Source organism: Scleropages formosus, chromosome 17, assembly GCF_900964775.1.
Source record: "Scleropages formosus chromosome 17, fSclFor1.1, whole genome shotgun sequence".
NCBI lineage: Eukaryota > Metazoa > Chordata > Actinopteri > Osteoglossiformes > Osteoglossidae > Scleropages > Scleropages formosus.
The window spans coordinates 17,569,034-17,591,866 of NC_041822.1; the positions used below are offsets into that span (position 1 = coordinate 17,569,034).

Genomic DNA, 22,833 nt, shown 5'->3' on the forward strand with positions numbered 1-22,833 from the left:
AGCCTCAAATATTTCCGTAACAAGTCCTCAGCGCATTGCAACATGAGGCTCGGGAAACTTATCGATCACGTGCTAAAAGGCACTCGGACGAGCTTCCATAAGAAAATAGGCCATACCGTTCCGAAAACACACGTTTCCGTGTTTCGCTTGTGTGAGATATAGTCATTTTCATATTACAAGTCCGTCTTACGGAAGGGATGTGGGTTTTGAGGGAAACCTGCTAGTTTTCACACTGCTTTGTAAACATATGTCGCTGGGAAACACTGGTGAGCGAGCGGGACACGTATGCGGCAGAGGCCTTCGCCGTCCCGTTGGATTGTCCTTCTCCTCGGTTTGCAGAGCCAGAGGCCAATAAAGCGCTTCGCTTCGGATTACGTGACGTTCCCAAAATGCCGTGTTGCGCAGCTCCCCAGACCTGAGACACGAAATGACACCGGGGTAAAAACTTGCGAAACTTTCTCAAAGTCTTGCCGTAGGGGTTTGAGCTCTAAAAACCTCCATCCTGCAGGCAAACCCTAACACAGCAGCGTTTTTAAGTGTGGGGTAACTGTGTTACATTTACATTTATTCATTTAGCAGTTGCTTTTCTCCAAAATGATGTACATCTCATAAAAAATACAATTCGTGCATTAGGGGGGCGTGGTGGCGCAGTGGGTTGGACCGGGTCCTGCTCTCCGATGGGTCTGGGGTTTGAGTCCTGCTTGGGGTGCCTTGCGATGGATTGGCGTCCTGTCCTGGGTGTGTCCCCGGCCCTACGCCCTGTGTTGCTGGGTAGGTTCTGGCTCCCTGCGACCCCCTAAGGGACAAGTGGTTCAGACAGTGTGTGTGTGTGTATTACATTGCAGGTGTGGCTCTGTAAAGGACTGATCTGATCATGAACATTTATACTTTATGTGAAATTAAGAGATCATAGGTGAAGTGAGTCCAGAAGAGAGGAGTTTTAGGACCATTTTTAAACGTGGACAAAGATTCAGCAGTTCTGAGTGAGGGCGGGAGGTCATTCCACCACAACGGATCCAGAACCGAGAACCTCCGCGCTTTACCTTTTGTGCGCCAGACCACCAAGCGAGCAGATGTGGAAGAGCGTAGGAGACTGGTTGGTGTGTTGGGGCAGCATAGAAGTTAGAGCTGCTGCCTTTGGACCCAAAGGTTGCAGGTATGATCCCCACCTCTGGCTGTAATACCCTTGAGCAAGGTACTTACCCTGAATTGCTCCAGGAAAATTACACAGCTGTGTAAATGGGTAATTATTGCAAGTAGCTTAACATTATAAGTCGCTTTGGAGAAAAGTGTCAGACAAATGAGTGTGAGTAATGAAATAATGCTGTCAGCTGGACTGTTCCCATCCAGATCCATCCCAGCACCCTGGATGCTTCACGCTGACGCTGATGTCTATGCATTTCCGTGGTTTTCGCGGCTTCACTGCCCCCATAGCTTTTCCAGGGGTAACATCTGAGCTGTCAGTTGAACTGGGACACCCTGAGAGGGTGTCATTATCTTAGGGTGTGTAGCAGCCACAAACCATATAGCTACTATCCAAACTCAGTGCTTTGTGCTTCTGTTGCACATTTATAGGCCTATTTTTGTATAAACTCATGGAGAAATAGTCACAGAGCAGCACAAGCATGAGAGGTTTAACTCTGAGAGAAAATCAGAACTCCATATATCGTAATTTGGTGTAGACGTTTAAAGAAAATAATGACTTAAATAGTGGTTGGTTAAAAAAAGCTTCAGTTAATGAACATATACACCGATCAGCCACAACATTAAAACCATTGAGAGGAGCAGTGAATAACACTGATTATCTTGTTACAATGGCACCCGTCAAGGGGTGGGATAAATTATAGGCAGCAAATGAACAGTCGGTTCTTGAATTCATGTGTTGGAAACCGGAAAAATGAGCAAGCGTAAGGATCTGAGCGACTTTGACAAGGGCCACATTGTGATGACTAGACAACTGGGTCAGAGCATCTCCAAAACGGCAGGTTTTGTGGGGTGTTCCCGCTATGCAGTGGTTAGTACCTACCAAAAGTGGTCCAAGGAAGAACAACCGGCGAACTGGCAACAGGGTCATGGGTGCCTTATAGGCTCATTGACGCACATGGGGAGCAAAGGCCGCCCCGCTTGGTCCGATCCCACAGAAGAGCTACTGTAGCACATACAAATTCTTGAAACCCTTAATGCTGGCCATGATAGAAAGGTGTCAGAACACACAATGCATCACAGCTTGCTGTGTATGGGGCTGCTTAGCAGCAGACCGGTCAGAGTGCCCATGTTGACCCCTGCCCACTGCCGAAAGCATCTACAATGGGCGCATGAGCGTCACAACTGGACCGTGGAGCAATTGAAGAAGGTGGCCTGGTCTGATGAATCACGTTTTCTTTTAGATCATGTGGATGGCCGAGTGCGTGTGTGTCGTTAACCTGGGGAAGAGATGGCAGCAGGATGCACTATGGGAAGAAGGTAAGCCAGCAGAGGCAGTGTGATGCTCCGGACAATGTTCTGCTGGGAAACCTTGGGTCCTGGCATTCATGTGGATGCTACTTTGGCACGTACCACCTACCTAAAGATTCTCGCAGACTACGTACAACCCTTCATGGCAACGGTATTTCCTGATGGCCGTAGCCTCTTTCAGCAGGATAACGCACACTGCAAAAATTGTTCAGGAATGGTTTGCGGAACATGACAAAGAGTCCAAGGTGTTGACTTGGCCTCCAAATTCCCCAGATCTCAATCCGATCAAGTATGTGGGGTGTGCTGGAAAAACAAATCTGATCCATGGAGGCCCCACCTCGCAACTTACAGGACTTAAAGGATCTGCTGCTAACGCCTTGGTGCCAGATACCACAGGACACCTTCAGAGGTCTTGTGGAATCCATGCCTTGATGGGTAAAAGCTGTTTCGGTGGCATGAGGTGGACCTACACAATATTAGGCAGGTGGTTTTATGTTGTGGCTCATCAGTGTATAGGCCTTTAAAATAGTTTTAAAGTTGAAAGTATTAGTTGTTTCCATAGTCTTTGAAAAATACAAGATAACAATTTTAAAAATATATTTTAAGTATAATATAAATAAATATAAAAAGATTTTTCACGGGCTGTTTCCACAAATCAGCTGAAAGACAGGTGCTCCTGTAACTAAGGTGGCATCAGCACTAGGATTTCTACACATTCCGTTTATAATATTTATTTCAATTTTTATCTAAGTGCCTCCTCTCCTAACCGTCAAACTTTAATAGCCTGACATTCGGAACCATTTTTCCTTTGCCTGCACTTAATCTTTTTTTTGTGTGTTTTATTACGCATTTTACACCATTCAGTATTTTATATATTTACAACAGCGTAATGATGATGATGTGGACGATGATGGTTATGGCAGTAAAATTTGTACTTTTTGAACAAATACTCCAATCAACACACACAGTATCCTGATAGCTGGGTCAAAATTATTCTATATTTTTTTCTAGACGGAATGCATGACATCTGCGTTTTATTATATATTTACAGTAAAACATAATGATGTGGATAATTATGATTATGACAATACCATTTTTTTATTTTTTTGCACAAGTGTTCTAACACAGTACACTTCAGTAGGCTGAAATTTGGGACAATATTGTTTTTTTTTTTTTGAAGGAGTTCGTATTTTATTTTGTTCAGTCTTGTTTTGTTTGTTTGCACTTGTCGTTCTTTTGCGGTTTAAGTTAATTGTTCCTCCAGCCGCCACATGTACAGGCTGTTCGGACGGGCGCGTGGGACACGTTCGTTGTCCATCTCGCGCGTAAACAAGTACGTTCTCCCAGCGAATAATTCCGCGAGGAGGACCAAACCACATCGCCCACCCCGGAGGGGGGGGGGGGGGGTCCCTTTTCTGTGCACCTACTTCAATAAACGATTTCACGGCATACAAAATACATTTAAAATTCCCATTGTATGTATAAATCGGGAACCGCGTCTGCTTTGGAGACAAGATGTTCCGTTGTTGAAGTATTGCCGGAGTTTTCCTTGGATGAGTGAAGGAGCACTTTGGTAGCGTCCATCAGCACTTGAGCCCAACTTGTATAAAGAGTAAAAGAGCAGAGGATGAGCAGCGCAGAGAGACGTTGGTTCGGTGGTGTAGAGCGACTGAGAGAGGATTTTTTGTCCGCAGCTGTCATGGAGCACACAGAGGTGGTGAAGCCTCAGAGTCTGCAGGAACTCATCGCTGTCCTCCACCGCATCTTCTCAGGGGATGAGGTGAACGTCGAGGAGGTGCAGAGCATCATGGAGTCCTATGAGAGCAACCCGCAGGAGTGGATGAAATACGCCAAATTCGACGAGTTCAGGTCTTTATTTATTACGTTTTTGTATCATCATTCATTGTTTTGTTACATTTTTCCTTGCCGCCAGACGGACGTCCGTGTCACCGCATTCTGCAGCAGAGAGAGTGTGTTTTGGAGCGAGAATAAATCACGTCGCGAGCAGGATTTTAATTTCATGGGTATTTGCTTGCTTGATCGTATCATGCACTTTATTCTTGTTCTCGGAGACGTACGTTGCTTTTGTTCAGATCAGTGAGTAAGTATTGGATTATTTTGAATTGCACGTTTTTGCAGCTGCTTCACTACCCGTACAACGCATTTCAAAAGTATGTGTATATCTTATGAATCCCCCCCCCCAAATTTTACTGGAGGAACCGTGCAAACAATTTGAAATGTTCGGAATTATTTATTTATTTAGTTTCGGGGCTTTCAAAATATTGTGCTGTTACGGTGAAATCGCGCGTTCATGACAAAAATATTTTTGCTCTTAATTCCTTATGTCTTTCTGAATCTCAAGTTAGCGGTTCGTTCTGGTGTTTTTTTTTTTTTTTCCCGGCAATGTGTCGGTCGTTTTTTTTATACATGACATGACTTAGAACTGCAATTAATTACTTTCAGTTTCTGCACCAGCTTGCTGCGTATTTTAAAAGTATTAATCTTTTTGTTAAATTTGTTTAATTCATATTTCATTCGTACAACACTTGCTTTTTTTTTTTAAAGCAGCGCATAACTTCCGTTTTGGGCGCGCCTGTTGAAATCTGAACGCGAGGGGAGGGGGCGTGGCCGGAGGCATTCAGTGAGACGGTACTGACCAATCAGAGTGGCGCCTCGGAGCCGCACCCGCGCGGGATGGTGGCGGTGTAAGAAAGTGTCCACTGACGCGGAACGTCGAGAACTTTCACAGGTCTCACGCGTGAGGTGGGCACTACGAGCGTAACAGCAGAAGAAAAGCAGAACTTTTTCTAATGCTGTGCCTTCGTTTTGGTGTGTTTTCAGCAAAATAACCCTCCAGATTATTTCTTTTCGACTCGTGTCAAAAAAATTTACGACTTTGTTTGTTTGTCAAATGTAAGCTACACAAATTGTTTTTGAATGGAAATTAAATGAAGTCAGTATATCATAAATTTGGCGCCATTTATTATTTTACCTGAATCCCACCTCCACATATATTTTGTCACCATAACTGGGTTCCCATTCAGTGGCAAGAGTCATTAATACCTCAGATTTGTACTGTGTAGGTGAATGCCATCAAAAGTGTCCTGTGCAGTAGAGTCCAGTGAGATGTAAAATGCAGAGTATGGAAACTTGGAGAATTACACTAGCTTTTTATTATAAGAAGCTTAAAACATAAAAAATGATATCCATCTCTGTTGCCAATAACCCTGACCTGTAGGTTATGAATTCAGGTACCATCTGGGCTTTTTGCTTATGAGAATATTCGTGTTTCATTAGAATTCCTTAAGTAAAATGTTTTCTAAATAAATGAAAATAAGTTATTTTGGACACAAGTGTCATAAAAGCAACCAAATGGTATCATATACTGAATAAGATGATATTCTGTGCTACACTATGCTGAAAATCCAGAATAAGTTAATGCTTCTAAAAGCTTTGGAGCATTTGCTGGTGGGGGTGGAGGAGCAAAAGTTATTTTGAGCTCCAGGGCAACATGTAATGGACCGGCTGATTGGGACGCTCCAGTCTGCACTTGTAAACGTGGCGTAGCGCATATCTGAGCTGTCGGGGCTCAGAGGCGTAGCTGAGTCTTTACCAGATTTGTATTCGATAGCCGCAGAAATGCCATTGGTCTTTAGTGGGGTTTTATTTGAATTCAGTGGAATTCTTTCAGTGCTGACACTCATTCATTGCATGTTTTCTTAACAAATTAATGGAAAAGTGCTGTATGGTATGCCTTGAATTTTGCAGGGCTCAATATTTGACATCTCTACCACAGTCGTTATGTTCTTATAACACTAAGCTCAAGGTGTCACACGGAACAGAGGGCGTGGGGACGGCTGGATCCGAGTGCGGGATCATTTGTCGGGAACCGAAGGGTCAGGAGAGTTCTTGTTGTCGGGGGCGGGCGAAGAGCCGGTCGATCGGCGGTCGGAGCGAGTATCCGTGGACGTAGACCTTGGCGACTGGTCCAGAAGCCGGGGAGCGAAGATCTGGGACTAAGAATGAAGGCGATCGGGCCATGAGCGCAAAGGCGACGGTTGGCTCAGTGAGATTCCGCGAGTGCAAAGGGACTGAGGAGGATGTTTTAAAGCTGAGCGCTCTAATTGTCATCAGGCACCCAATTGGTGTCGGGTGCTACCGATTGCGGTGTGGCTGTGACACAAGGAGTCCGGATTCAGTCACCAGACTGATCTTTTCAAACAATGTCTTGCTAAACATGGAATATTCTGCTGCTGGGAGATCCCCACAGAAGCAAATCAGGGATGACTGTTACTCAAGGGTGCAAAGTTTCTTGATATTTGGCACCCTTCCCACAGTCAGTGGTTGTCTATCTTTTTAACATAATGAAATAGGATATTCTTTTAAAATCACCAGTAATTACTGAGTGAAATGAATGTTCACTAGTACTTTTTGTGGTTTTTTTTTTTCTTTTTTTTTTCATTAAAATATTTTTGTGTTTAAGATCTTGGACATATATATGATTTTTATAAGGAGATAGGGTAACAACAAGCTTGCTTTCTCAACTTTCTACACCTGGCCAGGAGCCAGAGTTGTGAACGTGAGTGTAGTCATGTCATTTCTAGATATTTCTCACCTGCAGGCATTCAGGGTTACTCTTCAGCCAAAATATGAGGGTTTCATTATATAACTTGACAGATGGCAAAAAAAGCAAGCTGGAACTTATAGAAACTTTTTTTGGCAGCTGACAGATATCCAGGTGCTTAACTATCCCATCCATATGCTTTTTTTCCCCTTCAGGTACACCAGAAATCTGGTGGATGAGGGCAATGGGAAGTTCAACCTCATGGTGCTCTGTTGGGGTGAAGGCCATGGCAGGTAACTAGTCCGCTGATCTTTTTTCCCCAGCATGAAATGGGCAAATATGACATTTTGGACTCCTATGCTTGTCCTGGGTCAATGACACTCGTTTGTTTGCACCATTTTCACCACACAGTGTTCTGCTTCCATAAATTCAGTTTGTTCCAGTTTTGTCCAGACAACATCAATTCAAATTACCAACGTGTCTTCAGGGGACCTCTAATGATTTAGTCAGAGGAACTACCAGTTGTCATTTGTGACAGCCTGCCAAAAACCGGGCTCCCTGCCTGCCCCCCCAGACCATTGTAATTTCTGTTTGTCTCATTATTTCTGGGATCGAAGTAGACAGTCTGGTTTCAGTGATGTGTGCATCTTTCCATTCTTCAGCCCCTCTGGGAAATGGGTGCTTCGATCTGTGCCAGTCCCTGTCATTGCTGGGAACACGTTGGTGTTTTCTCTGTTGGTAGCTAGGCTCTTGCTGTCATCCTGTCTCAATGCCCAGACTGTGGTCACAAAGCCTTCACTTGAGGGAAATCGCTCCTTTATTTCTATTTCCAACACGAAGGAGGCATTGTGCGTACAGCAATACCTCCTTATGTGGCCATTGAACAATAGGAAGAACTGTTGGATAAACTGGTTTGCTCAAGTTTTGAATATATATGCATATTCCTTTACCAAAATAGAATATATCAGTGCCAAGGCACAAATATAGAAAAGTGGTGAACTGAAACTTTTTTTAAACTTCAAATTTTTTGCAAACAGCTGAATAAGGGGCAGTTTTTGCACAAAATTCACTTGCACTAGCTTCTCCAGTGTTGTGCCAAGCAGTACAGACCCCGCCCTAAGCTTGCTTGATTGCTTTCCCACCTGCAGCAGTATCCATGACCACGCAAACTCCCACTGCTTCATGAAGATGCTGCAGGGCCAGTTGAAGGAGACCCTCTTCGAGTGGCCTGACAGCAAGTCACACGGCAGCATGAAGCCCAAGTCTCAGAGAGTGCTGCAGGAGAACCAGTGCGCCTACATCAGTGGTGAGTGTAAAGCTGAACTCAAGTTCAATAATGAGAATATTGCATGAATAGCAGTAAGTGTGAGGTGGTACACATTTGTCCAGCTAGTGTGCAGTTTTTTTCTGATTACACTGGATACACCCTGAAGTGTCTGCTTCCCTGCCCCAGATTCCATTGGCCTGCATCGGGTTGAGAATGTGAGCCACACGGAACGAGCTGCCAGCCTTCACCTCTACAGCCCCCCTTTTCAGCTCTGTCAGACCTTTGACCAGCGGACAGGTCACAAGAACACGGTGAAGATGACTTTCTGGAGCAAATTTGGAGAACGGACCACCTTCGTAAGAAGAACCCCCTTTTTTTTTTCTTTTTTTTCCCCCCTTTTCTCTCTCTCTCTCCCATCACTCCCTAAAGTTACCATTGCTTTGTGCAAAGTTTCCCATAGAAATTCTCGGGATTTATGTTCTGAAATAGAGGCTCATGGACCCCAAGGGGCTACGTAAATGAGGAAGATCTAGAGGGAGTCGTCAGGGACAGGTTGATTCACTGATGTGAATCTGGTTTTCTAGAAGAGCTGAAGTCAGAGTTTGGCAGAAAATGCAGCAGATTTCACTCTGTGCCTTATGAAACCATACCGTGGTTACCTCTAAACCAATAAGATATCCATTGGTGATGAATTTTCGATTTTCCCTCATAATATTGGTTTTGGGAGCATGAAACATATGATACATGCATGCAGCGAGTAAATTCAAGGCTTTTCATATCCCAGTCACCTTAAGTGAATCCATTACACAAAATATTCAACTCCTGCTCCTCAACCTTCCCTCCATGTCTGCCATTCTACCATTGACGTTGGTAGATGTAGCTTCTTCCGCCTTTCAGGATGGTCTGCAGCTGAACATGCTGCAGGATGAAACACCAGAGGGGTAGCCTGGAATTCCTTCCTGTGGTGGCTGTGATTATGGCTTCGAAGAAACAGGCCCTGCTGTGATAACTGTAGGCAAAGAGTCTCTGTAAATAGACTCATTTTTTTTCAGCATTGTGCTCAAGGCCAGACGAGCCTTCCTAGGGCGTGAAGTGCGCTCGCTAAAGGTGTCTTTCCTCAGGCTCGGGGTTGCCGGGGATTTTAATGTTCCAATAAGATTTATTTTTTTGCATGGCTGTATGGGAGAGCTGGTAGTGTAGTGGTTAGAGCCGCTGCATTTGAATCTGAAGGTTAGCGTTTTGAATCTCACCTTTAGCTGTAGTAGCCTTGAGCAAGGTACTTAACCTAAATTGCTCCAGTAAAATTTTACAGCTGTAAAAATGGGTAAATAGTTGTCAGCTTAATAATGTAACCTTAACATAGTAAGTCACTTTAAAGAAAGGCATCAGCTAAATATGAATGAATAAGTCAAAGGCAAAAAAGCTGGGATTAATGGAAGAGTGCAGCAATATTTTTGCTCTCTATTTAGTATAATTTTCAATCGTATGGTACAGTTTGTCCTAGAGCTACCGATGATGTTGGGCTAGCTAAGGCGTTCATTTTTAAAGTTGCAGTTCATCACCCACCAGAGTTCTACTGTAGCAAAATACCGCAAAGCTGAGAAACAAGGTGTGTGCAGCCAGAGAGCCCACATGCACTGGAAACAGTGTGTGACAAGGCAGCAGTATCGTGTCAGCGGGGTTGTTTCATTTTTACCACCTTCCCATGGGCACACAGGAATTCAGGGAATGTGATTCGAGAAGCAGGCCTCAGCACTGCTGCTGGGCCGTGCGGGGGTTCGGGGGGGAGGCGGGTTTGTTTATAGGCAAGAGTGACGGAGCTCAGGCTGATCGGCCCCGCAGTGCTAGGCCGCCTTTGCCCTGTCACACAGAGCGCTTATCTGAAGCCCCACGTGTTACTCCAATGAAACAATCAAACTACTGTCTGGTCAAGTGGGCTTGCAACATCAGTGCCTCCAACATCAGTGCCTCCAATAAGATTAGATAAGCTGTGTGCCTGCTGGTACCCTTTGTGCTTACCTCATCTTATCCTTCTCCCTGCTTGTTTTCAAAGTCCTTTCTATATTCAATATTTCATGTTTCACCTGTATGGCTGCAGTGCAGGCCCCTCAAGTGTTGGGCACTTTTTTTTTTTTTTTTTTTAAGGTGGTTTAACCTGGACATTTATGCTGAAATTGTCCTTTTTGTCTTTTGTTTGTTTTTCCACAGGAGACCACAGTTTCGCAAGAAAACAACTAAAGATGTTATGACGTCACGGAAAGCAGCGTTGGAAATTAGTGAAATTTTTTAGGTAAAAAAAAAAAATGAGAGCTAGTGAAAAGACGGTCTGAAAAGGACATGCCAGTAATTAGAGCAGCTTTAACATCACGGCCCAGTGTAAGCTTGGCAAGTTCTGATGATTACAGGGGGACTGTGTGAATAGCGGCATTAGGTGCAGTCATGGAATGAATCTGCTCATTGTCTGTTAGGCCAGAGAAAACCCCTCTCGACCATAACAGCATTCCTATCCGCCTGTGACCTGTGTAATTACATTTTTGTACTACAGCAGCAGATAAAAAGGGTGTAACGTGATTAAAAACAGGACGAGATTCTGACCACAGCTACAGCTGCACCGTAAACAATGATCTGGAAGAATTCTGTAATGAATATTATTTTACACAAAATGTAGCACTTTTTTCTGTTGCAAATGTATTGATTCATTATATATATCCTAAATTGCCTTTTACATTTGTCTGAATTGTGTAGACGTTGCTTGTATGTACATTCACTTTAGAAATGGAAATTAGAATGCTTAGAAACCTTTTTATTTGTAATATGTTAGAAAATTAAGTACCGGTAATTTATTGTTTTACAGTAAATGTTGGAGGGAGTTGCGCTGAAAACAGTATATTGATTGGTCTTTGTTACTTGAGTGTCACGCCAAGATGTTTGCACAGTCAGCTCGGATTCATTTGGGATTGATGTCCCGGCCCCGATGGACTCTCGCTCCCTCTCAGGATGTATGGGCTGGTATTTTAATGATAGCTATATCTATATATTTATAATTCTCGACGCATTGCCCAGGAGCGAGAGCAGCGTCAGTCTCTAACTGATTACACGGGAACTTGTGATCTTGGCATTTCTTGCTTATATGATAGACCATTAAACTTTTTTTTTTTTTTTTTTTTTTCCTCTCTTTGGCAACAGTTGTGTGTGCATGTTGTTTTACTTTTTAAAATGGGACCATTATACATGCTTTCAGCAATGAATAACCACCAATACTAGGGGAAGAGTGCATACCACTGGTGTAACACTTGGAGTGATGGAAGTTGGGCAGGAAGCAGGGTTTTTAAAACACATGGCCACTAAAGCAGTTTTAGATAATATTAAAGTTCTGGAAATATGGCTGCTGATTTCCAAACGTGACGATGAAACGGACATATTGAAAAGGTTGGGTAATCGAGGGGTGCAGGAGGTGCAGCTCTTGCTTGTGCCTCACAGTGAGGTTGTTTACGAGAGGCTATAATTTGCACAAAGAGTCACATCAATATATTTCAGGAATAAATACCAGTTAAATGGAAACCAGCTGATCCAACATCCCTTAAGAACCACATTTTGACATTCCTCGTTTATGCCCCCAGGAGCTTGTACCTCCTCTATACCTGGCAGATGTCCTCTCACTTCCAGTACTTGCTCATTAAAATGCTGACGAAGAAGTTGAAACTAAGTCTTTCACTTAAGTTAGATGACACTCTTCCAGAACATATTTGTGAAAGATCAGGGGCAATGAAAAATTTTCATACTCTGAGGCCAAAACATAATTCTTTGTTCTACAGTCATGTCACCACAACAGTGGATTTTAATGTCATAAAGCACTTCTTGCACTCATGACCTCCATCAGAAGATGAATCAGCAGAGAGAAAGAAGGGTCTGGCGAGGGTTAGAAATAGACTTTATCAGGAGTGGTAGGGTTTCAAGTCACAGCTGGTCTATATTGCAGTTTCCTAATTTGTAATCGACGCTATTTATGGCGAGTGTTGTCATCTTACATCAGAGAGCTATGAAATTTGATTCCGATGAAGCATAGTTACCTTCCACTTTGGTCCCCTCCCGGTGTTTACCCTAATTTAGGTTTCCCATACTCCTGAACATGTTTCTGTATCACGTCTCATGTCATACGCTGCCCTGTGATGGACTGGTGTCACGTTCAAGGTACACGCTCTCCACTTTGTGTCAAAGGTGTCTCGTTATTAAGAGTGGACAGGGGGACATTTAAAACCTTATCACGTTAAGGACTTTTATGTAACTAACTAACATACCCATGAATTTTTGAGAGACTCTTACACACGCCCACCTAAACCATTCCAAGTAAGGGAACCCTTCCAGCCATTAGCACAGCCCATTCAGCTGCTCGAGTTCCCGTATCCCATTTGCCCTCGTAATTAGCTGCAAAACGCAAGAACATCGAGTACAAGGTGCGAGGCTGATGGAAGTCAAACCACGTAAGAACTCTGGAAGCCCTGGATCTTTATCGATGCTTGCCATCTCAGATCTGATACTCATGGCCACAGGGAAGTAGATCTGACAGCGCAGAGAAAAGGAAAGGCTCTCCGAGGGCTGTATTCAATCCAGCGGGGGCTACACCAGGATCAGGGAGGGATCAGCAGGGCTTGAGCACAGCTTGAAGGAATCTTGGTCCAACTGGCCCACATGTCCAGATGTTTGCCATGTGTGCATGGAAAAGTGATTTATAATCCACAGTACGTTCATTTTTTGCTGCGCTATAAATTTGATCAAACGATGTTTCTACGCGCTGAGCTAAATTCCCACTTTTGCTCATTTATGGGGAAGGATTTTTCCTTAAGCAAATTTGATACCTTTTTCAAAGTTACAACTATGAGATGTTCCAGAGTGACTGGAAGTGAGTGCAGTTACATTCTTACATGAGTCATAAGAAATAATATTGCGTAACTTTTCAGCTAGGTCTGTGTTACTGAAGTTCTATTTTTTTGGAGGAAAAAGAAAAAAGTGCTTGCAGACAGACCGAGCATGATTCATGGCATGGAATTCCAATAGCTCACATTTCATGGTTTGCAAATGCTGGGGGCAGATTTTTTCTCTCCCATTTCGACGACATGGTCTCTAGTGACTTAAAACAGCTCTCGAAAGGAAAATATATTTTGGGCTCTTAAAAGTACCTTCACAATAGAACATGTTTTTTTTTAATCGGAATTCAAACTTTAAAAAAAACGATATCTGAATTATACATAAAATTATATATAGACCTTTCAAAAGTGCGCTCTGTCTCTATATAATGAGGTCCCACACAACAAAAAAACTAAGTATAATAAAATACGTACTTTATTGCCCTTTTTTTCATACAGCAAGCTTGTTATTCAGCACAGCAGCATTTTTTTTCCTGTTATGTGGTCATTTTACTTCCAGGAGGGGTATTTTATTTTAAGCAACATCTTGCATCACACATTTTGGGACAGATTGTACTTTGTGTCTCAGACTAGTGGAATCAGGTTTCTTTCTTCTTTCCGTTACCTTTTTCTCACACTTCTTCCATAACAAAATCGAGTAATCACTTTTTCTTCCTATCACACAGACAGCCTCAACTGATCACAACCACAAGGTGAACAAAAATCACAACTGAAATCGCCAGTTCTGTGCTATTATAACAATAAATTAATTTAGATGATGCTTTTCCCTGCAGGAGCTTGGATTTTAACCTTTGAGTCCTTATCGAAAAAACTATGAACATCTATTTATTCCCTATTTAAATACTATAATTATTTGGAACTAATACATTTATTTAAATAATAAAAACAGCTTTTATAAGCCTAATGACTTACATAAGCCCTTAATCTTGCATCAAGAATTCATGACTCTGTGCTTTTTTGTAGAGTGGAAGACATAGGCAGTGATCTCAGCGATTATTAATAACTGCTTGTCCAGCGCAGGGTCGCGGTGGACCGGAGCCTGTCTTGGAAGAATAGAGTACAAGACATGGGATACCTTGGATGGCACAGCAGTCCGCCGCAGGACAGCCATGCCCGCTCATGCAGTCACACAAAGGGCAATTCAGAGTGCGCTTAAAACACGTCTTCGGAGGAAACTGGAGCACCCGTAAGAAACCTGCACAGACACCAACAGAATAGGCAAGCCGGACACAGGCTGAGCGGGAATCGAGCCCAGAGCCCAGGAGCTGCGATGTACCGGTGCTACCCGTTCTGCCACCGTGCTGCCCGAGAACAAAAGGGTAAAACTGAAAAAATGAAAAAGAAATAGCGCTAAGGTTACGCTCACCAATAAAGATGCAAAAGGAAGAGAAGAAGTGAGCACATACACTTTGTATGGTATAAAACCTACACATTTTCTATGTTTATGAGCAATTTTACACATTTAGGACTTAAGGTGTTATCAGTAGTTCCGATACTCTGCACTTGGATTTGAAATGAGATTTTCTCTCTATTCGAAAGGTAAGGCTTGCGTTTTGCAAGGCAGGTGAAAAGATGTGAACCTTTCATGTAAACCCTCTCATTTTTCCCATTTAAAGGTAATCAAGAGTTTGTTTCTTGATATTTCGCCCTGCGAGCAGATTTTCTGGAGCCACATGCATTTGCTGTACCAGGTAAGCTTGCATTATGTGTCCATGCGTTCATTATTCATTTTACTAATTTGCATTTAAGAATTTAACCAAACTTTTTTATTTTGACAACTGACAGCTCCGGTTTGGATCTTGTGAATAATTTCCTTCGAACAAAGAGAAATAAAAGTTAGACAGAGGAGCAATGTACAATGTAGAGTTCATGTAAACATTGTTACAGGTATCTGAAACGTTGCACGGCTGGATGCAGGGTATGACGAAACTGGTGAGGAATGCCATATCTGATGAAAAACAGAAACATAGCCTATACTTAGGGCCTGGTGATGCAGACAGAGAAGAAAAAAATCTCAGACGTTTAGTGCAAAAGCACAGGGTCTGGAAGCCATGGTTGAGCACATATGTGGTAAGAGCACAACCTCACTGCAGCCCCGTATGCTGCGTCACTTTAAAGGGAAGCTGCAAAGAGGGTTTCAAAAAACACGTTGACCAACGAAGGTTATTTGACACGTTTGATGAAAGCGAGAATCAGGTTATTTAACCAGGACCCACTTGTTTCTTCTGGACTGAGATATAATCCATACAGATCAGATGGATTCCACTCAGTTGAGGATACCTCCAGATACAGATCTGGTCCACAGTGAGTCTCAGCACAGAATATATCAGATGACTGGCAGCAGGAAGCCTGAATTGATAAAGAGTTTATATAACATGTATTTCTATCAATATACTACTGTTTATTTAGTTAGAGCTTTTGTCCACAAGGATTTTCACAAGGACTCGTGACCATCTTTAACCTTGACCACATTTATGTAGCAGGGTGTTCTTATTATATCAGCTCAGCCAATATATGATGAATATATTTTTCATGAGTAGAGTTCTGAAAAAGGATGGCATATTTCAGGCGCTTGTGGCAAAAAATGTATTGCTTGATTGTGAGCCAGTTTTTTTATTGTTTTAATGATGAGGAGCACAAACTGAATAGACAGGTAAGTGTTCTTTGCGTGGCATCATTTCATTAGAAGATGGGCAGAATGCCGGAATAAGCTCAAGTTCTTTAGGAATATACTGGGGGTTGGTAAGAAAATCACTGCCGGTCAATAGATTCGGAGCCGCTGAATGTCATTGCTCTATTCCGGCTCGGTGTTCAGGCTTGTCCATTTCCTCGTTTCAGGGCTTCTGACAGTCACCTTTCAAAAAATACACACAACGAATTGATAATTGCATGATGGTTCTAACATTTACTTATTTAGCAAATGCTTTTCTCCAAAGCAACTTCCAACAAACTCTACGTAGTGTTATCAGCCCACACACCTTATTCACCGTGGTGACTTACACTGCTAGATACACTACTTACACTGGGTCACTCATCCCTACATCAGTGGAACACACTCCCTCTGTCCTAACACAGTATGGGGGAACCTGAACAGCATGTCTTTGGACTGTGGGAGGAAACCAGAGCACCCAGAGGAAACCCACATAGACACGGGGGAGAACATGCAAACTCCACACAGACTGAGCGGGGATCGAACCCACCAACCAGGCACTGTGAGACAGCAGTGCAAATCACCGTGCCGCCACTGAAACTTTCTATTATTTGGACTATTTATATTTTTCTATACTGCGGACTACAAAGAGTATTTAGCGGTATCTGTGAATTCCAGGATGGAACATGGAATACTTCAAATGCACAGTTCTTTTAAATGATGCTATCCCGAATCTGAAAGTTGGATGACGTTTCGACAGTTACACAATTATCAAAACACGGAACGGCCAAACATTTGCGCGCAAGGAACAAGGTCACTGAATTTCACGCTCATTGCAAAATGACGTGTGTATACGTGCAGTTCACAGGTCCGCTTGCAGAACTTAGCAAAGTCCACTGAACTTATGCTCTGATCAATGAATTTGCCTTTGCTACATCCATCCAAGTCAGATGAGTCAATAAGTCAATAATTAATATGGGAAGGAGATAAAATTCCAGCTTCTTGTGTGTTATTTGCCTAATTGTACATTGTGCACATTTTCAAGTTCCGTCAGCGGAAGATAGTTATGGCATTGGGTCCAATTTAATATGTTCCTTTCAAGACTTTAACAGACTCTTAAATTTTGCTGTAATTTTTTTCAGTGAAATATATCCTTTAAAAGCCCTGCTCCAATACGGGTTTTCTGGTTTTGAAAGTGGAAAAAAAAATTATAACATCACGTTTTATTCTGTAAATGGAGCACTGCAAGAACTCAGACATGGGTATAGAAAGAGGACGGAGGGGAAGAAGACCCCCACTCACACCCCCACTCACACCCCCACCCACACCCCCACCACCCGATTATTCGAGCAAACCTCATTTGTTCCTCCACATCTGTGTATGATTCCATTGATCGCTATAATTCCATATATAGTATTTTTATTCCCCCAGTACATGACAAATTGTTATGCAACATTTTTTATTAATCCTGGAAATCCACAGATTTCTCCTACTGTTTACGTGCTTTGAAACTATTCAGAAATAGGTTTGGAGTGAAGAAAGGTTCGGAAAATATACTGTATTTGAGCTCGGCCGTTTCGCCAATACTCGTTGTGGCTGGTTCAAAGGTGCGCCTTGTACAGCACAGATAAGACCCTGGCGACGGAGCCTCTGCTAAAATCTGCAAATGGTTTACGAAAACGAGATGCGTGGTATCGCTTTGTTGGAGGCGGCTTCGGTCGCTCCCTTTTCAGATGCCTGCAAAACTGCATCATCCGGACGGTGGCTGATCCTCAAAGGAGGAGGGAGGCCGAAGGTCCGATTCACCAAGTCCTGGAAGGAGAGAAGCCGAAATGATCCCGCACGCAACCCCCCCCCCCTCCCCCCCACCACCACCACCACCACCACCACCACCACCAACCCTCACATAATCCCATCGGGGGGCGTGGATCATGTCCTCTTGCTCATTTGTTCTTCCTGAGGGCAGGATCTTTGAGTTTTACCTGGTGCCCCTTGTTCCCCAAGGCCTTGATGCATGCAGCGTAAGCAGTTTGCCGGACCTGCGAACAATGATGACGTACATGGCGGTGAGACTGAGCGCAGCAGATCGATACTGATCTGCAGCTACAGCCAAAACAGAAGCCAGCTACACCAGCAGACAACTAAACGCAGGTCTAAGAAAAAGATAAAGAGACCTTGTAGTACCATGGCAGATTTCCAGTGCTCCTTCACCACTCCACTACACATAAACCTTCAGACTAATTCCGACTCTCACGAAACCCATGTTGTCGTTCATAAACTCCTGCCCCGGCTAGGAGATGACATCACACGGCACTTGTGCAACATTTCAGGCGTGTTCTACCAGCTTATCCCTATTCCATACGAGCATTTACCTATGAACTTCCAATCTCGATTCACCGATTATTCCAGCAAACATATGATGCATAGCGCATTTCTGTCCAGCATTACCGCACCTCTGTTTTGTTGCAGCTCCACAGACGCGGTAATACCGCGTTCTGAGTAGTAAAACAAGTCATCTGTGTTCATCTTCAGTGATATGTAGCAGAAAGAACCAGTCACAATACTGGTTCATAACAAGCTTGCATTGTATTAAACTTGATCATTCAGTTTATTGGAGTTCACCAATTAGTAACAACAACAATACATTTATTCACTTAGCAGACACTTTTCTCCAAAGCAACTTCCAATGAACTCTATGTAGTGTTACCAGCCCACACACCTTATTCCCCAAGGTGAATTACACTCCTAGATACACTACATCACTCATCCATACATCAGTGGAACACACACACTCTCTCTGTCACTCACACACTATGGAGGAACCTGAACAGCATGTCTTTGGACTGTGGGAGGAAACCAGAGCACCCGGAGGAAACCCACACAGACACGGGGAGAACACGCAAACTCCACACAGACTGAACAGGGATCGAACCCATGTCCGGTCATACCACCCAGGTGCTGTGAGACAGCAGCACTACTCACTGCGCCACCGTGCCACCCGAAAGACCGTTCCCACCCGGTGTGGGACCGAGGACCTTTCGCGTGTGAGGCGAACGTGATAACCACCACACTACGGAAACACAGCAACAACAATAATAATAGCTTCACAAATAATACTTGAGATAGTGATTCAATGGTGATATAAAGATAGAAGTTTCTAGAAGAGGTGTTTTCAAACCACAGTTCATTCTCGACACCAGGTTCACAGCACAACGTTACATATTGCCACCTAGAGGTGAAAACAAGAAGAGACATACAGTATTACTATTATTCTTCAATGGACATATTCTGCAAACAGCAGAATGCACGTTTTTTATTGTTATTTTGTGGGACCCCATTCCATGCTGAAATTCCATTAGAGAAAACTATTTTCAATAAAATCTCAAGCACAGTTTCACTGATCCAGTCAGTGCGAAAAGGTAGAAGACAGGTCACACCTTTGGAGGAAACAAGGGACCCCGGTCAGTCAGAACTAGAGGCAAACTTGAATCCAGACCCTTGGCACGATGAGGCTGGAGCCTTACGCTCTGAGCCACATCTCCATCCGTTGTGAACGTCTGGTGCATGAAAACATCTGTACCGTCCATCATCATACACGGATATTGTATCATGTTTGCGATACCAGCGATGGCAATGGACCCATATGACCTAAGAGCTCAATGTAGAGATTCCTGCTCAGCACTTCACAGATTGCATGACCTATGGGGTAGTGTAGATCAAGAGATCAAGGACAGCGGGTGATAAGAACGGTCGTCACGGTATTTAGTGAGGCAGCTAAGCTCATTTTCAGTGTAGGAAACATCTAACTGGATAAAGAGAGGAAGCTTTTGGGTAAAAGTGCCAGTCAAGTGCAGCGGTGCGGCTAAAAAGGAGCTCACGCAGGTGGCAGGCTTGTGTTCGTGCGTTTGGCAATCTGGCAACTTCAACAAATAAATACCTTGATCAACAATAAATACTTTTGTACCTTTTCTACAGGGATCTTGACTGAGATATCTTGATTACCAGCCATAAAGCTGTGTAATAATATCTGCCGACCATATGCGGTAATACCATATGGCATATTTGTGTTGGCTCAAACATCGCACCTAGTACGGTGAAGCTATTGTGAACATTGCCATGTAAAGTAAAATAAAGTATATCAAACTCTGTACTGATTTTATTACAATGGTCAGCCTCCAAAAATTCTACTGAGCATCATTTATGATTTCATAATATGGCTCTACATTTTCTCACAGTGACGTGTTTGCCTAAACTTCGGTCCTGTCTAAGTGACCTGGACACTTGTAGTTCAGTTTACCACCCTCACGGTAAAATCCTGCTAGTACTTACAGTTACTTATTGTTGTGGTTTCTTCTTCATCGTATTAAAGTCATTTTGACAAACATATTTCCCAATAAATTGTGGATTATCATTCTTTCCCAAAACATAATTTCAGTCAAATATTCTGTATGCTGACTTCCATCTTCAATAAACACGAAGTAAAAGGGCAGAAAAATATATATTTGAGACACCAAAGCTGTGCTGTGTTTACGTAAAAGAATACATAGCTTTGAAATAACCGTATTTTCATTCTGCAATATGAAATTATGTAATATCTTATCGGAATTATTTATTGCTTTTACTGGAACAGCAAACGAGAGTGAAGTGCACATTTCCATTGATAGCCCTTTACGTTTCGATAACAGTACACACCCATATTTAATAAATCACTTAACCATTGCTTTTTAATGTTTATCCACTGATGGAAAGTCACCACACCGACGATGGCTATATGTTAAAATGCCCACAGACACATGAAAATATAGACTGCTTTATTTGTAGATTATCTTTTAGTTTTAGTATTTTTTCTTTAATGTTGAGTTACTTGCTCCTGGAGAATTTGCAGAAATTACATTATCTATATATATTACATTAATACATTATCGACTACAGTATAGCGCTCCTTATCAAACCTTGTACCAGTTTCTCATTCTGGACCCCTTGAGCAATTCCTCACACACTTGTAAGCCTTTAATGTTATACTAGTATAGGCTGCCCTTGTATGAACAGTGAAAAGTGAATTCTAATAAAACAAACCGAATTACCATTAACTGGGGACAACAGCTAGTGAGGCAGCAGATAGTATAATAATTAGAGCTGCTCTCTAGATTCAGAAGTTGCAGGTTTAAACCGCACCTCCGACTGTAATTTCCTTGAGCGACATACTTACCCTAAAACTCATACACACATTGTCTTAACCGCTTGTCCCATACGGGGGTCGCAGGGAGCCAGAGCCTAACCCGGCCACACAGGGCGTAGGACTGGAGGAGGAGGGGACACACCCAGCACGGGACGCCAGTCCATCGCAAGGCACCCCAAGCAGGACTCGAACCCCACACCCACTGAAGAATAGGACCCAGTTCAATCCACTACGCCACTGCACACCCCTTACCCTAAAACTTTTCTGACAAAAAATAAATTATATAAAAATAATGTGGCTGTATTAATGGGTAAATTGCTGTAAGTAGCTTAACATTGTAAGTTTGTTTAGAGAAAACCGTCCACTAAGTAAATAAGTCTAAATGGGAAAAATAAGGTTTTCCTGACACACAAAGGGTTTCCCCATTTTTTCACCACACCTGCAAAATTCCTGTGTTATCTTTTAACAGTTGAGAAACTCTAATTCCAAAACAAGTCCAGAATAACAAAACTAGTCTAGATGCCTTCAAATCAAGGCTTTTGACCCAGTTTTAACAGTTGAGAAACTCTAATTCCGAAACAAGTCCAGAATAACAAAACTAGTCTAGATGCCTTCAAATCAAGGCTTTTGACCCACATGTTTAAAATCACTTGTACATTAGCTAGTCCTTTTTTCTCCCTTATTTTTCCTTTTTCATTTGTCTTACTGCACTATCATTCGTGATAAATAAATAGCAAGTCAAATCACACAAACAAAGCCGTTTGTAATGATGTTGCCTTTCAAGAAAGTTCTATGCATTTTTGCACTTGTAGTTTTAGTCTGAAATTCCTTTAGCATTTTCTCTGAAACTTATTTTTATTTTCAGCCTGAATATTGTGAAACATGATGATTTTAAACAACGTTAGAAACACAACATTTCTGAGAGATGCTTCCAAGCATGCACTCAGCAAGAAGACAACGCGCAGCAGATGGCGAGGCTGCTTGCATGCTCATCACAATGGTCAGTATTTTGAATTAAGATGATACTCATTATGTAAATGCTGGGATACAAATGGCATGTGGTCATAGGTTTGTATTCTTAAAAGAGAAGAATCTGATATCGGAGCGAAGCCTGTAGTAGCCTGTGGAATGAAAAAAGCAAACTACGACATTTGTGTCACAGGCAGGAACCAGTTATTTTCCACCAGCTTGAACAACTTGAACAAATTTCAGGGTTATTATTGTTCTGAGCCTCCACTCAGTCACAAATGAGCTGTTGGGGAGGTTTGTGAATAACAATTTTATCACAACCATAGCAGCATAAAAGTTCATGGACCTTTATGGAAGCCAAGCCCCTCATTGTCACTATTTTTAACAACCTGACACGTAGGATAAAGATAATGGACATGTAAACAGGTTACCTCCTATGAAAACAATTCTGAGTCTCCTGATAGATGAAAGAACTGAATTTTATACACATCAGTGCTGTACAGACAATTTTTTAGGAAGATATAGGAATTCAATAACTCCCAGCGTACAGAGAAAAATATGGCATCTATTTCAGGTTATAATTTACTTAATAATTAACTGACTTAATTCCACAACCTCGACACACACTGTGTGTGCGATGACGGATTTCAGCATTAAATTCTATCATTCACTGACTGAGTGCTGTGTATGTTGGCACAAACAATGCAATATATACAATATATAAGAAGATAAATGAAAATGTGGGGGAGGGGATGAGTCGAAATGAAATAGCTCACTCGCTTCTTTCTTCATAAAAGGCAGAAGTATTTAGTAAAAGGTATTCTA

At 42.6% G+C, this 22,833-nt stretch overlaps 1 protein-coding gene and 1 long non-coding RNA gene across 3 annotated transcripts; one reads left to right on the top strand and one right to left on the bottom strand.

Annotated features, from left to right (window-relative positions):
- Positions 1-3,980: 3,980 nt before the first annotated feature.
- cdo1 (cysteine dioxygenase, type I) lies at positions 3,981-11,132 on the top strand. Its single transcript, XM_018758214.2, has 5 exons — positions 3,981-4,323; positions 7,234-7,311; positions 8,167-8,324; positions 8,472-8,641; positions 10,494-11,132. The coding sequence occupies exons 1-5, from the start codon at positions 4,082-4,084 to the stop codon at positions 10,521-10,523; spliced, it is 678 nt and encodes a 225-aa protein (XP_018613730.1). The 5' UTR covers positions 3,981-4,081; the 3' UTR covers positions 10,524-11,132.
- A 4,682-nt stretch (positions 11,133-15,814) lies between these two features.
- LOC108938072 (uncharacterized) lies at positions 15,815-18,136 on the bottom strand. 2 transcript variants are annotated; one of them, XR_001966384.2, is made up of 3 exons: positions 18,045-18,136; positions 17,767-17,899; positions 15,815-16,064 (listed from the first exon to the last, which is right to left on the bottom strand). It is a non-coding gene; the product is annotated as an uncharacterized LOC108938072 (long non-coding RNA). The 2 variants fall into 2 exon arrangements; XR_001966383.2 differs by having other exon boundaries at positions 18,035-18,136.
- Positions 18,137-22,833: the final 4,697 nt, after the last annotated feature.

Coding starts and splice junctions, on each gene's coding strand:
- cdo1 (XM_018758214.2), top strand. CDS start 4,082: ATGAGCAGCGCAGAGAGACGTTGGTTCGGTGGTGTAGAGCGACTGAGA. Junction 4,324..7,233: donor GCCAAATTCGACGAGTTCAG/GTCTTTATTTAT, acceptor TTTCCCCTTCAG/GTACACCAGAAATCTGGTGG. Junction 8,325..8,471: donor CCAGTGCGCCTACATCAGTG/GTGAGTGTAAAG, acceptor TCCCTGCCCCAG/ATTCCATTGGCCTGCATCGG.